Source organism: Triticum urartu, chromosome 2A (assembly GCF_056163025.1).
Source record: "Triticum urartu cultivar PI428250 chromosome 2A, HENAU_Tu73, whole genome shotgun sequence".
NCBI classification, from domain to species: domain Eukaryota; kingdom Viridiplantae; phylum Streptophyta; class Magnoliopsida; order Poales; family Poaceae; genus Triticum; species Triticum urartu.
In genome coordinates, this window is record NC_141874.1 from 744,864,019 (window position 1) to 744,878,831 (window position 14,813).

General features: G+C 48.0%; 1 protein-coding gene across 1 annotated transcript; it reads right to left on the reverse strand.

Moving 5' to 3' along the window:
- Positions 1–8,116: 8,116 nt before the first annotated feature.
- On the reverse strand, positions 8,117–13,514 carry LOC147987589 (uncharacterized). The gene is made up of 3 exons (XM_087540381.1): positions 13,502–13,514; positions 12,090–12,335; positions 8,117–8,324 (listed from the first exon to the last, which is right to left on the reverse strand). The coding sequence occupies exons 1-3, from the start codon at positions 13,512–13,514 to the stop codon at positions 8,182–8,184; spliced, it is 402 nt and encodes a 133-aa protein (XP_087396507.1). The 3' UTR covers positions 8,117–8,181.
- Positions 13,515–14,813: the final 1,299 nt, after the last annotated feature.

Sequence of the window (14,813 nt, forward strand, 5' to 3'; positions counted from 1 at the left end):
TAGTCAACTCGGATCATGCAATACTTAGATGACTAGAGGGATGTCTAATCTAAGTGGGAGTTCATTAATAATTTGATTAGATGAACTTAATTATCATGAACTTAGTCTAAAATCTTTGCAATATGTCTTGTAGATCAAATGGCCAACGTAGTCCTCAACTTCAACGCGTTCCTAGAGAAAACCAAGCTGAAAGACGATGGCAGCAACTATACGGACTGGGTCCGGAACCTGAGGATCATCCTCATAGCTGCCAAGAAAGATTATGTCCTACAAGCACCGCTAGGTGATCCACCCGTCCCACAGAACCAAGACGTTATGAACGCTTGGCAGACACGTGTTGACGACTACTCCCTCGTTCAGTGCGGCATGCTTTACAGCCTAGAGCCGGGGCTCCAAAAGCGTTTTGAGAGACATGGAGCATATGAGATGTTCGAAGAGCTGAAAATGGTTTTTCAAGCTCATGCCCGGATCGAGAGATATGAAGTCTCCGACAAGTTCTTCAGCTGTAAGATGGAGGAAAACAGTTCTGTCAGTGAGCACATACTCACTATGTCTGGGTTACACAACCGCTTGTCTCAGCTGGGAGTTAATCTCCTGGATGATGCGGTCATTGACAGAATCCTCCAGTCGCTTCCACCAAGCTACAAGAGCTTTGTGATGAACTTCAACATGCAGGGGATGCAAAAGACCATTCCTGAGTTGTTCTCAATGCTGAAATCAGCGGAGGTAGAAGTCAAGAAGGAACATCAAGTGTTGATGGTCAATAAAACCACTAAGTTCAAGAAAGGCAAGGGTAAAAAGAACTTCAAGAAGGACGGCAAGGAGGTTGCCGCGCCTGGCAAGCAAGCTGCCGGGAAGAAGCCAAAGAATGGACCCAAGCCTGAGACAGAGTGCTTTTATTGCAAAGGGAAGGGTCACTGGAAACGGAACTGCCCCAAATACTTAGCAGACAAGAAGGCCGGCAACACCAAAGGTATATTTGATATACATGTAATTGATGTGTACCTTACCAGTACTCGTAGTGACTCCTGGGTATTTGATACCGGTGCCGTTGCTCATATTTGTAACTCACAGCAGGAGCTGCGGAATAAACGGAGACTGGCAAAGGACGAGGTGACGATGCGCGTCGGGAATGGTTCCAAGGTTGATGTGATCGCCGTCAGCACGCTGCCTCTGCATTTACCTACGGGATTAGTTTTAAACCTTAATAATTGTTATTTAGTGCCAGCTTTGAGCATGAACATTGTATCGGGATCTCGTTTAATTCGAGATGGCTACTCATTTAAATCTGAGAATAATGGTTGTTCCATTTATATGAGAGATATGTTTTATGGTCATGCTCCTATGGTGAATGGTTTATTCTTAATGAATCTCGGGCGTATTACTAAACATGTTCATAATGTGAGTACCAAAAGATGTAAGGTTGATAATGATAGTCCCACATACTTGTGGCACTGCCGCCTTGGTCACATAGGTGTCAAACGCATGAAGAAGCTCCATGCAGATGGACTCTTAGAGTCTCTTGATTATGAATCATTTGACACGTGCGAACCATGCCTCATGGGTAAGATGACCAAGACTCCGTTCTCAGGAACAATGGAGCGAGCAACCGACTTATTGGAAATCATACATACTGATGTGTGCGGTCCAATGAGTGTTGAGGCTCGCGGTGGCTATCGTTATGTTCTCACCCTCACTGATGACTTGAGTAGATATGGGTATGTCTACTTAATGAAACACAAGTCTGAAACCTTTGAAAAGTTCAAGGAATTTCAGAGTGAGGTTGAAAATCAACGTGACAGGAAAATCAAGTTTCTACGATCAGATCGTGGAGGAGAATACTTGAGTCACGAATTTGGTGCACACTTAAGAAAATATGGAATAGTTTCACAACTCACACCGCCTGGAACACCTCAGCGTAACGGTGTATCCGAACGTCGTAATCGCACTCTATTGGATATGGTGCGGTCTATGATGTCTCTTACTGATTTACCGCTATCTTTTTGGGGCTATGCTTTAGAGACTGCCGCATTCACTTTAAATAGGGCTCCGTCGAAATCCGTTGAGACGACACCGTATGAATTATGGTTTGGAAAGAAACCTAAGCTGTCGTTTCTAAAAGTTTGGGGATGCGATGCTTATGTCAAGAAACTTCAACCTGAAAAGCTCGAACCCAAGTCGGAAAAATGCGTCTTCATAGGATACCCAAAAGAAACTATTGGGTACACCTTCTACCTCAGATCCGAAGGTAAGGTCTTTGTTGCCAAGAATGGGTCCTTTCTAGAGAAAGAGTTTCTCTCAAGAGAAGTAAGTGGGAGGAAAGTAGAGCTTGATGAGGTATTACCTCTTGAACCGGTAAATGGCGCAACTCAAGAAAATGTTCCTGAGGTGCCTGCACCGACTAGAGAGGAAGTTAATGATAATGATCAAGATACTTCTGATCAAGCTCCTACTGAAATTCGAAGGTCCACAAGGACACGTTCCGCACCAGAGTGGTACGGCAACCCTGTCTTAGAAATCATGTTGTTAGACAACGGTGAACCTTCGAACTATGAAGAAGCGATGGCGGGCCCGGATTCCGACAAATGGCTAGAAGACATGAAATCCGAGATAGGATCCATGTATGAAAACGAAGTATGGACTTTGACTGACTTGCCCGTTGAACGGCGAGCCATAGAAAATAAATGGATCTTTAAGAAGAAGACAGACGCGGATGGTAATGTGACCATCTATAAAGCTCGACTTGTCGCTAAGGGTTATCGACAAGTTCAAGGGGTTGACTACGATGAGACTTTCTCACCGGTAGCGAAGCTGAAGTCCGTCCGAATCATGTTAGCAATTGCCGCATTTTATGATTATGAAATTTGGCAAATGGACGTCAAAACGGCATTCCTTAATGGTTTCCTTAAGGAAGAATTGTATATGATGCAGCCGGAAGGTTTTGTCGATCCTAAGAATGCTGACAAGGTGTGCAAGCTCCAACGCTCGATTTATGGGCTGGTGCAAGCATCTCGGAGTTGGAACATTCGCTTTGATGAGATGATCAAAGCGTTTGGGTTTATGCAGACTTATGGAGAAGCCTGTGTTTACAAGAAAGTGAGTGGGAGCTCTGTAGCATTTCTCATATTATATGTAGATGACATACTTTTGATGGGAAATGATATAGAACTCTTGGACAGCATCAAGGCCTACTTGAATAAGAGTTTTTCAATGAAGGACCTTGGAGAAGCTGCTTATATATTAGGCATCAAAATCTATAGAGATAGATCGAGACGCCTCATAGGTCTTTCACAAAGCACATACCTTGATAAGATATTGAAGAAGTTCAATATGGATCAATCCAAGAAGGGGTTCTTGCCTGTGTTACAAGGTATGAAATTGAGCTCAGCTCAATGTCCGACCACGGCAGAAGATATAGAAGAGATGAGCGTCATCCCCTATGCATCAGCCATAGGTTCTATTATGTATGCCATGCTGTGTACCAGACCTGATGTAAACCTTGCCGTAAGTTTGGTAGGAAGGTACCAAAGTAATCCCGGCAAGGAACACTGGACAGCGGTCAAGAATATCCTGAAGTACCTGAAAAGGACTAAGGAAATGTTTCTCGTTTATGGAGGTGACGAAGAGCTCGTCGTAAAGGGTTACGTCGACGCTAGCTTCGACACAGATCTGGATGACTCTAAGTCACAAACCGGATACGTGTATATTTTGAATGGTGGGGCAGTAAGCTGGTGCAGTTGCAAGCAAAGCGTCGTGGCGGGATCTACATGTGAAGCGGAGTACATGGCAGCCTCGGAGGCAGCACATGAAGCAATATGGGTGAAGGAGTTCATCACCGACCTAGGAGTCATACCCAATGTGTCGGGGCCGATCAAGCTCTTCTGTGACAACACTGGAGCTATTGCTCTTGCCAAGGAGCCCAGGTTTCACAAGAAGACAAGGCACATCAAGCGTCGCTTCAACTCCATTCGTGAAAATGTTCAAGATGGAGACATAGAGATTTGTAAAGTACATACAGACCTAAATGTAGCAGATCCGTTGACTAAACCTCTCACTAGAGCAAAACATGATCAACACCAGAATTCCATGGGTGTTCGATTCATCACAATTTAACTAGATTATTGACTCTAGTGCAAGTGGGAGACTGTTGGAAATATGCCCTAGAGGCAATAATAAAAGCATTATTATTATATTTCCTTGTTCATGATAATTGTCTTTATTCATGCTATAATTGTGTTATCCGGAAATCGTAATACATGTGTGAATAACAGACACCAACATGTCCCTAGTGAGCCTCTAGTTGACTAGCTCGTTGATCAACAGATAGTCATGGTTTCCTGACTATGGACATTGGATGTCATTGATAACGAGATCACATCATTAGGAGAATGATGGGATGGACAAGACCCAATCCTAAACATAGCACAAGATCGTATAGTTCGTTTGCTAGAGTTTTCCAATGTCAAAGTATCTTTTCCTTAGACCATGAGATCGTGTAACTCCCGGATACCGTAGGAGTGCTTTGGGTCTACCAAACGTCACAACGTAACTGGGTGACTATAAAGGTAGACTACGGGTATCTCCGAAAGTATCTGTTGGGTTGACATGGATCAAGACTGGGATTTGTCACTCCGTATGACGGAGAGGTATCACTGGGCCCACTCGGTAATGCATCATCATAATGAGCTCAAAGTGACCAAGTGTCTGGTCACGGGATCATGCATTACGGTACGAGTAAAGTGACTTGCCGGTAACGAGATTGAACGAGGTATTGGGATACCGACGATCGAATCTCGGGCAAGTAACATATCGATTGACAAAGGGAATTGCATACGGGGTTGATTGAATCCTTGACATCGTGGTTCATCCGATGAGATCATCGTGGAGCATGTGGGAGCCAACATGGGTATCCAGATCCCGCTGTTGGTTATTGACCGAAGAGTCGTCTCGGTCATGTCTGCTTGTCTCCCGAACCCGTAGGGTCTAGACACTTAAGGTTCGGTGACGCTAGGGTTGTGAAGATATGTATATGCAGTAACCCGAATGTTGTTCGGGGTCCCGGATGAGATCCCGGACGTCACGAGGAGTTCCGGAATGGTCCGGAGGTAAAGAATTATATATGGGAAGTGCTGTTTCGGCCATCGGGACAAGTTTCGGGGTCACCGGTATTGTACCGGGACCACCGGAAGGGTCCCGGGGGTCCACCGGGTGGGGCCACCTATCCCGGAGGGCCCCATGGGCTGAAGTGGGAGGGAACCCAGCCCATAGTGGGCTGGGGCGCCAAACCCCAAGGGCCCATGCGGCTAGGGTTGAGGGGAAACCCTAGAGGGGGCGCCCCTTGCTTGGGGGGCAAGCCCCCCACCCTAGGCCGCCGCCCCCCCCCTAGTAGATGCCATCTACTAGGGCCGGCGCCCCCCCTGGCACCCCTATATATAGTGGGGGAGAGGAGGGACTTGATACCCAGCCCCTGGCGCCTCCCTCTCTCCCCGTTACGTCTCTCTTCCTCGTAGTATAGGCGAAGCCCTGCTACTGTGACGCCCTGCATCCACCACCACGCCGTCGTGCTGCCGGATCTTCCTCAACCTCTCCTTCTCCCTTGCTGGATCAAGAAGGAGGAGACGTCTCCCGTCCCGTACGTGTGTTGAACGCGGAGGTGCCGTCCGTTCGGCGCTTGGTCATCGGTGATTTGGATCACGTCGTGTTCGACTACATCATCACCGTTCTTTTGAACGCTTCCGTGCGCGATCTACAGAGGTATGTAGATGCATCCAATGACTCGTTGCTAGATGAACTCCTAGATGATCTTGGTGAAACGAGTAGGAAAATTTTTGTTTTCTGCAACGTTCCCCATCACTCCGAACAACTTTTGGGTTACCGCATACTAATATCTCTATAACCCTAGCGTCACCAAACCTTAAGTGTGTAGACCCTACGGGTTCGGGAGACATGCAGACATGACCGAGATGACTCTCCGGTCAATAACCAACAGCAAGATCTGGATACCCATGTTGGCTCCCACATGTTCCACGATGATCTCATCGGATGAACCACGATGTCAAGGACTTAATCAATCCCGTATACAATTCCCTTTGTCTAGCGGTACGATACTTGCCCGAGATTCGATCGTCGGTATCCCGATACCTTGTTCAATCTTGTTACCGGCAAGTCTCTTTACTCGTTCCGTAACACATCATCCCATGATCAACTCCTTGATCACATTGTGCACATTATGATGATGTCCTACCGAGTGGGCCCAGAGATACCTCTCCATTTACACGGAGTGACAAATCCCAGTCTCGATTCGTGCCAACCCAACAGACACTTTCGGAGATACCTGTAGTGTACCTTTATAGCCACCCAGTTACGTTGTGACGTTTGGCACACCCAAAGCACTCCTATGGTATCCGGGAGTTGCACAATCTCATGGTCTAAGGAAATGATACTTGACATTAGAAAAGCTTTAGCATACGAACTACATGATCTTGTGCTAGGCTTAGGATTGGGTCTTTGTCCATCACATCATTCTCCTAATGATGTGATCCCGTTATCAATGACATCCAATGTCCATGGTTAGGAAACCATAACCATCTATTGATCAACGAGCTAGTCAACTAGAGGCTTACTAGGGACATGGTGTTGTCTATGTATCTACACATGTATCTGAGTTTCCTATCAATACAATTCTAGCATGGACAATAAACGATTATCATGAACAAGGAAATATAATAATAACTAATTTATTATTGCCTCTAGGGCATATTTCCAACACTGACTTCGTGTGGTATGCGTCGTGCCGCCTCCCTTGGCGCAGGAACGCCACCGTCCGCGCCGGTCTCCGTCATGTTGTCGGGTTCTTCGCCAACTTCGAGCACTGCCATTGCGCTCCTAACCTAGCTGCCGCCGCCGCTCTTCTTTGGTCGCCGCCGCCGCTACCCACGTAGCCGCCGCCCGTCCACCTCCTTCATCTTCGTCCAGCACCAGCCCGTCGCCAGCGTCGCCGTCATCTATCCCGACCACTTTGTCTACTCCGACCACCGTTGGTGACATCAGCCCCGCGCCGATGGACGCCACAATTGTCGTCGAGTTTTTCTCTGCTGGCCTCTCCGACGTCTTTGACATGGCGTATAGCTCGTGTAGGTCCCAGTCTCCGCGTGCCCGGTGTTAGCAACACCGCCGCGTGCCTTCATCCACGACGTGTCCCCGGGCCTAGCAAGCCTGGTGCGGCGCTCTGTCAACTTCGTCTTCGTCCGTCTACGCATGCCCGGTGCTAGCAACACCTGTGTGTGCCTTTGTCTATGATGTGTCCCCGGGATTGGCAAACCCGCCGCGACGTGTCGTCAACAACATCTCCTTTCCGGCGCACCACTACTTCGACGCCACTATGCCCATGCTAACTCGGCGCCCCCTTGCGCCCGCGGCTCCACGGCGACTTCCTCAACACCGGCTACCCCAACTCGACATCGACCACAGCATTCTTCTCACGGCTACCTCGACCATGGCTACACCACCCTACGCTCTCGGCTACATTGACAAATGGCACAAAGGGCTACCGCCTTGCTTGACAAACCTTGTCGGTTTTCACTCCAGCCACGACTCTGCGATGCGTCGACCGTTACGACTGTGTGTGGGGGGGTGTCCATCGGCTTGCCTTCGGATTCTTCTTCAGTCTCACCGTCTGCGTCGCTTGTGACTGCGGGGGATGTTGAGTAACGTGATTGTATTAGGAAACCTAGGTTAGACTAGGAAATATTCTGGCTTGTCTTGTACTCCAAGTAGATCATGTACTCCTATATATATGCCATGAGGCTCAAGCAATACAATGACTATTCCACCAAATCCCCTCTCCCTTCTAACAATTTCGGGTAGCACGCGCGTGGATGATCCGGATGTACACATAAGGAGAGATTTACCTATGTTTAGGTCCTCGGACAAAGGAGATTCCCTACTTTCTACTTATCTTTTTTTTGAAAAGGGGGACTCCCCGGCCTCTGCATCAGAGTGATGCATACGGCCATCTTATTAACCAAATAAAGCAATGCGAACATGGTTCCAAGGTCTCCAAAAGTAATGAAAAAGTAAAGAAAGCTTAGAGCCAAAACGGGCTATAAACACCAACTAGCCATGAAAAGATGCCACAACCGGCTGGCTAAAACTAGGTAGGTAAACTAAATGCCTATCCTATTACATGACCGCCATCCAAACCGGTTGAAGATATCCCGAGCTACCATCTCCCAGCGTAAAGATCCAGTAACCAAATGCTCCCTGGCCTCCGTCGGGGTGAGTACTGACCACGAACGGATCAGTGCCGTAGTTTGGAATATAACCTGCAAAAAGTGGATACATGATATTCTGTTAAAAACCAAATCATTTCTGCAAGTCCAGATAGTCCACATCAAAGCGCAAACACCAACCCGAATGTGTCTCGCTAAGTCAGGCTCAATCCCATTAAGCCATGTCCAAAATAATGTGTTAACAGAATTCGGTGGAACTTTGACATCCCAAACATGCTTGGAGGTAGGAATGGAGTTCGAATTTATAACATCAATATACATTGATTTAACTGTGAATACTCCAGACTTAGTCAGTTTCCAGCGTAATTCATCGGGTTGTTGAGAAACCTGGACCTCCATCAGTCTCCTAACTAGACGGAGCCATTCTTCCCAACGATTGCCCGCTAGCGTCCGTCGGAACTGAATATTAAGGGGGATAGATTGAAATACCGATGCGACGAACACCTCACGTCGTTGAACAATACGGTACAAAGACAGATATTGGATGGCCAAGGGTGTGTCACCAAGCCAAGTATCCTCCCAGAAACGTGTACTAGTGCCGTTTCCAATAACAAACTTTATCCTATTAAACAAAGATTGTTTAACTTTCATCAGTCCTTTCCAGAAAGGTGAATCGGTCGACCTGACTGTAACCTGGGACAAAGTTTTTGTCTGGAGGTACTTGCTGTGAAGGATTTGAGCCCACATGGCATCATTCTCCGTTGAGAGCTTCCACAGCCACTTGCTAAGAAGGCATATGTTCTTAACTTCTAGATTCTCAATACCGAGACCCCCTTGGTCTTTCGGTCTACATATGATATCCCATTTAGCAAGCCGATATTTTCTTTTAAGCTCATCACCCTGCCAAAAGAAACGCGATCGATAGAAGTCCAGTCTCTTCCTAACACCAACTGGGACCTCAAAGAACGATAGGAGAAACATAGGCATACTGGTGAGCACCGAATTTATCAGGATTAATCGGCCTCCGTATGACATGAGCTTACCCTTCCAGCAACTCAGTTTCTTCTCAAATCGGTCCTCGATGCACTTCCACTCTCTGTTTGTCAGCCTACGATGGTAGATTGGAATACCTAGGTAAGAGAAGGGTAACTCTCCCAACTCGCACCCAAACAATTGCCTATAAGCCTCTTGTTCGTCTTTGGCTTGACCAAAACAGAACAGCTCGCTCTTATGAAAGTTAATCTTTAACCCGGTCAATTGTTCAAATAGGCATAACACAAGCTTCATATTTATCGCCTTGGCCAAGTCATGCTCCATAAAGATAATTGTATCATCAGCATACTGAAGGATGGATACACCTCCATCAACAAGATGAGGTACCAATCCACCTACTTGACCATTTTCCTTAGCCCTTCCTATCAGAATTGCTAACATATCCACCACAATGTTAAACAGGATAGGAGACATCGGATCTCCTTGTCTTAGGCCTTTATGTGTCTGGAAGTAATGACCTATGTCATCATTAACTTTAATTCCCACACTACCTTTTTGCGTAAATGATTCCACCTGTCGGCGCCAGGCTTCATCAAAACCTTTCATATGCAATGACTGTTGGAGGAATGTCCATTTGACCTTATCGTACGCTTTCTTGAAATCCACCTTAAAAATTACTCCATCTAATTTTTTGGAATGGATTTCATGGAGCGTTTCATGCAGGACGACCACCCCTTCAAGGATATTTCTGTCGGGCATGAAAGCAGTTTGGGACTGTTGCACCACAGAATGCGTAATCTGTGTGAGCCTATTAGTCCCAACCTTGGTGAAAATTTTGAAACTAACATTGAGGAGGCAGATCGGCCTGAATTGCTCAATCCTCACAGCATCTGTTTTCTTAGGAAGCAGTGTGATAGTTCCAAAATTCAAGTGAAATAAGTGAAGCTGTCCAGAGAACAGATCATGGAACATAGGTAGCAAATCCCCCTTAATAATGTGCCAGCACTTTTTATAGAACTCGGTCAGGAATCCATCCGGACCGGGAGCCTTATTGTTTTTCATCTATGCAATAGCATCAAACACCTCCTTCTCTAAGAACGGGGCAACCAGAATATCATTTTCGGTAGCCGATAACTGAGGCACATCCTCAGTCCTGGACTCGTCGAGGGACACACAATTATCCTCCGGAGGTCCAAATAACTGCTTATAATACTCGGTAATATATATTTTTAGGTTATCTTGTCCTAAAATAGTGCCCTCATCTTGTTCAAGCTGAAAGATACGCTTCTTTCTGTGCTTACCATTAGCTATCAAATGAAAGAATTGAGTATTCGCGTCCCCTTGGACCACTTTGCGGACTTTAGCACGCAAAGCCCACTTCAATTCTTCTTCGCGGAGCAGTTCTTTCAACCTCTTCTCCGCCTGAGTTTTAACCTGAAGCTCAGCTGGCAGTAAAATCGTGGATTCGACCTTTATGTCCAGAGCCTGTATAAGAGAAAGGAGTCTATCCTTTTCAATCTTATACACACCACTGAGGTGCTTAGCCCAACCTCGTAAGAAACTTCTCAAATGCCTAATCTTATTCTGCCAACGCTCGATCGCAGTCCTACCTCCTGCACCTCTATCCCATTCCCTGGCAATCAAGTCCAAGAACCCCTCGCGTTCGAACCATGACATCTCGAAAGAGAAGGTGTTCTTGTTACCCACGTGGTTCGGCTCCCCTGAGTCTACGAACAAGGGTGTGTGATCGGATATTCCCCTCGATAGAGCTTGCACCGTAACCAGAGGGAACTTTTGTTCCCACTCCACACTCGCGAGAACTCGATCAAGTTTTTCGTAAGTCGGGTTTGGCAGAGCATCAGCCCAGGTAAACTTTCTACCATAAAGCTCTATCTCCATCAGATCCAGGCTTTCAATAATGGTATTGAACATAAACGACCATCTTCCATCAAAGTTATCATTGTTCTTCTCCTCTCTCCTCCTAATGATATTGAAATCACCTCCAACTAAAATTGGAAGCTGTTCTGACCCACAGATTCGAACAAGGTCCGCTAGAAACTCCGGTTTAAGCTCGGGCTGTGCGGCACCATAGACCGCCACCAAAGCCCAGTTGAAACCATCTATCTTAGACCTGACTCGAAACTTCACCGCGAAGTCGCCCATCACTACACTTCGGACTTCAAGCAAATCGCATCTCACACCGACTAAGATACCACCCGATCTTCCTCACGGAGGGAGGCAGTGCCAATCGAAATCAATACCACCCACAAGAGAGGAAAGAAACTGGGGTGCAAAGTTATCTCTACCAGTCTCCGATAGAGCAATGAAATCTAAACGCTGCTCTAAGGATGCCTCAGCAAGGAACCTTCTTTTAGCCAAGTCCTTTAGACCTCTGCTATTCCAAAAGATTCCTTTCATATTTCATCATGGAATTTTTTAGTGGTCCGAATCCTAGCACTCCTACGAACCGTGGAATCGGGATAGATCTTCCGTTTCCACTTGCGCTTTGGTTTACTAGGCTCTGGCGCTCGGTCCTTATAACCGGGTTCAATTAAACTACAAGTATCATTCTCTAGGGGCACATCATCGTCCTCAAACTCATGATTGGGGGTGCTAGATCCGCACACAGATTATCGAGCACACTAACCCCTAACGCACCAATCTCATCATCATTCATTGGTTTAACCACTGCAAGATTACGAATAGTCTCTAAGGCACGCTCTGCCTCCAAATCTAACAGATCATTCACCGAATTGGTAATCTCACTATCCGTAGCACCTAGTGAAACTCCTAATTGGTTTGCATTATTTATAATCTCCTCATTAGAAAAATGCAATAAAGAATTAGAGATGTTGACGGACATACCAGAAGATAATGCAGCATCCTGAAGCTTGGCCGCCCTCATAGCACACCGCTGCTGCATATCATCCACCTCCGGGAGCTCGTGGATGCGAGCACTCATCCGTCTTCCCATGGAGATGGGGTCTGGGATCCCGCCAAAAGCGATAACCTCCTCCCTAGTAAAGCCTGGCACTGAGTCCCTCAAAGGGTCAGCCGAGGTTACCGGAGAGGGCGGCTGCGGGCTCCCAAGCCCCTCAGACAGGTGCCCCACTGTCGGTGTCAAAACCGGCGGATCTCGGGTAGGGGGTCCCGAACTGTGCGTCTAGGCCGGATGGTAACAGGAGGCAGGGGACACGAAGTTTTACCCAGGTTCGGGCCCTCTCGATGGAGGTAAAACCCTACGTCCTGCTTGATTAATATTGATGGTATGGGTATTACAAGAGTTGATCTACCACGAGATCAGAGAGGCTAAACCCTAGAAGCTAGCCTACGGTATGATTGTTGATGTGTATGTTGTCCTACGGACTAAAACCCTCCAGTTTATATAGACACCGGATAGGGTTAGGGTTACATAGAGTCGGATACAATGGTAGGAGATCTTCATATCCGTATCGCCAAGCTTGCCTTCCACGCCAAGGAAAAGTCCCTTCCGGACACGGGACGGAGTCTTCAATCTTGTATCTTCATAGTCCTGGAGTCCGGCTGAAGGTATAGTCCGGCCATCCGGACACCCCCTAATCCAGGACTCCCTCGATAGCCCCTGAACCAGGCTTCAATGATGACGAGTCCGGCGCGCAAATTGTCTTCGGCATTGCAAGGCGGGTTCCTCCTCCAAGTACTTCATAGAAGATTTTGAACACAAAAGTAGTGTTCGGCTCTGCAAAATAAGTTTCCACATATTGCCATAGAGAGAATAATATTTACACAAATCTAATCTACTGACGCACTCCGTAGTGTGACATCACACCACGGCCAAGCTTTTATTCGAACCGTTTTACTGTCCCATCTCAGCGCGTTATGCGAGGCGGTTTCCTTGGCACGTCTTTTTAAAGAAGAGATCGTGTCCCCTTATTCCGGGATTCTCATCAATACGGGCGTGGGTAACCCAACCGCGCCTTTGATTACGGCGCTTGGGAGACAAGCGAGTTTTACCAGGCTGGTGGGGACATGTAGTTGCATCCACCCATATAAGGGGATAAGGATCCACCTTTTCACCTACGCCCTCTTCCTCCCTCGCCTATCCATTCTTGCGCACTCGAGCTCCAGCGCCCAAGTCCGCACTCCTCACCTCAACCTTCTCCATCCATGTCCAGAGCGGGAGGCAAGTGGATGGTCTCCTCCATCACGGAGGGACACATCAAAAAGCTGAGGAAGGCCGGATACCTGGCTAGCGACATCGCACACCGGCTTCCCGAAACGGGGCAGCTCATCCCCACTCCCAGGCCCCATGAGAGGGTAGTATTCCTCCCCCATTTCCTCCACGGACTGGTCTTCCCTCTGCATCCATTTGTCCCGGGGCTCATGTTCTACTACAGCCTAGATTCCCACGATCTGGCCCCGAATTTTGTCCTCAACATCTTGGCATTTATCGTCGTGTGCGAGGCTTTCCTTCGCATCCGCCCCCATTTCGGCCTATGGCTCAAGACCTTCAACGTTAAGCCAAAGGTGGTGCGTGGCAACCAGGCGGAGTGCGGAGGAGCCATGGTGGGCAAGATGGCCAACGTCCTATGGCTCGAGGGCTCCTTTGTGGAGACCCTGAAGGGGTGGCAATCGGGGTGGTTTTACATCACCGAACTGCGCGACGCCGAATGGGTCGCACCCCCTGAGTTCCGGTCCGGACCCCCAACACGGCTCACGTCCTGGAAAGAGACGGGCCTGTCGTGGGGTAAAAAAGGAGAGCTGACCGGACTCCAAACATGCATCAAAACCCTGGTGGACAGGAAGCTTAAACTTGTCAACGTAGTCCAGGTTATGCTCATCCGCTTGATCCTCCCGTGTCAACAACGGGCTTTCAACCTGTGGGAGTTCGACTCGGCGCGGCACCAAACTCTGAGCAGGCTCTTCGACACGACGTACGAAGATGCCTGGAAGGTGCTTTTCAAGGGCGCCGTGGCTCCCGCATCCGCTACTGAGGATCGCGGGTTCAGTGCACAGCGTCATGCTCTTGCGGTAAGCTGTCTTTTTCCTTTTTACAAGGTACCAGTGTTTCATAGTTTGACTCCATGCAGGATCTAAGCTCCCTTTCCTTTGACAGGACTGGCAGGTGACGTCCGGACAGATCAACTGTCCGTCTCCTTTGCCCGAAGGCCCAGCGGACGCTCAATTGGCGAAGCTGCTGGTTCCGGCACCCTATGTGGTGCCGGAGAAGAAGGCCAAGAAGAAGGCCACGGGGACTCGAAAGAGTGCCCGGCGCCCGGAGGTGTCGGATTCATCATCTGATGAATCCAAGACGCACTCCTCCCACGAAGATGAGGAGGAAGAAGAGACCCCTCCCCCTCCAGCAGGGGAAGGGAAGAAAAGGAAGACCGCCCCAACTAGGGAGGCCGAAGGGTCCAAGAAGGGGAGAATCCCTCCTCCGGACTACTCCACCAAAGCCGACGATGGTGAAGAGGAGTGGCAGCCCAGGGCCAAGCCCCTGGCGAAATCGTAAGTATCCGGATACCAGAGTGATTTCATAGTATTCGTTTATTGCACAGCTTTCCCTTATGTCGAATATGTTTATGCAGCCCACCCAAAGACCGGCTCGAC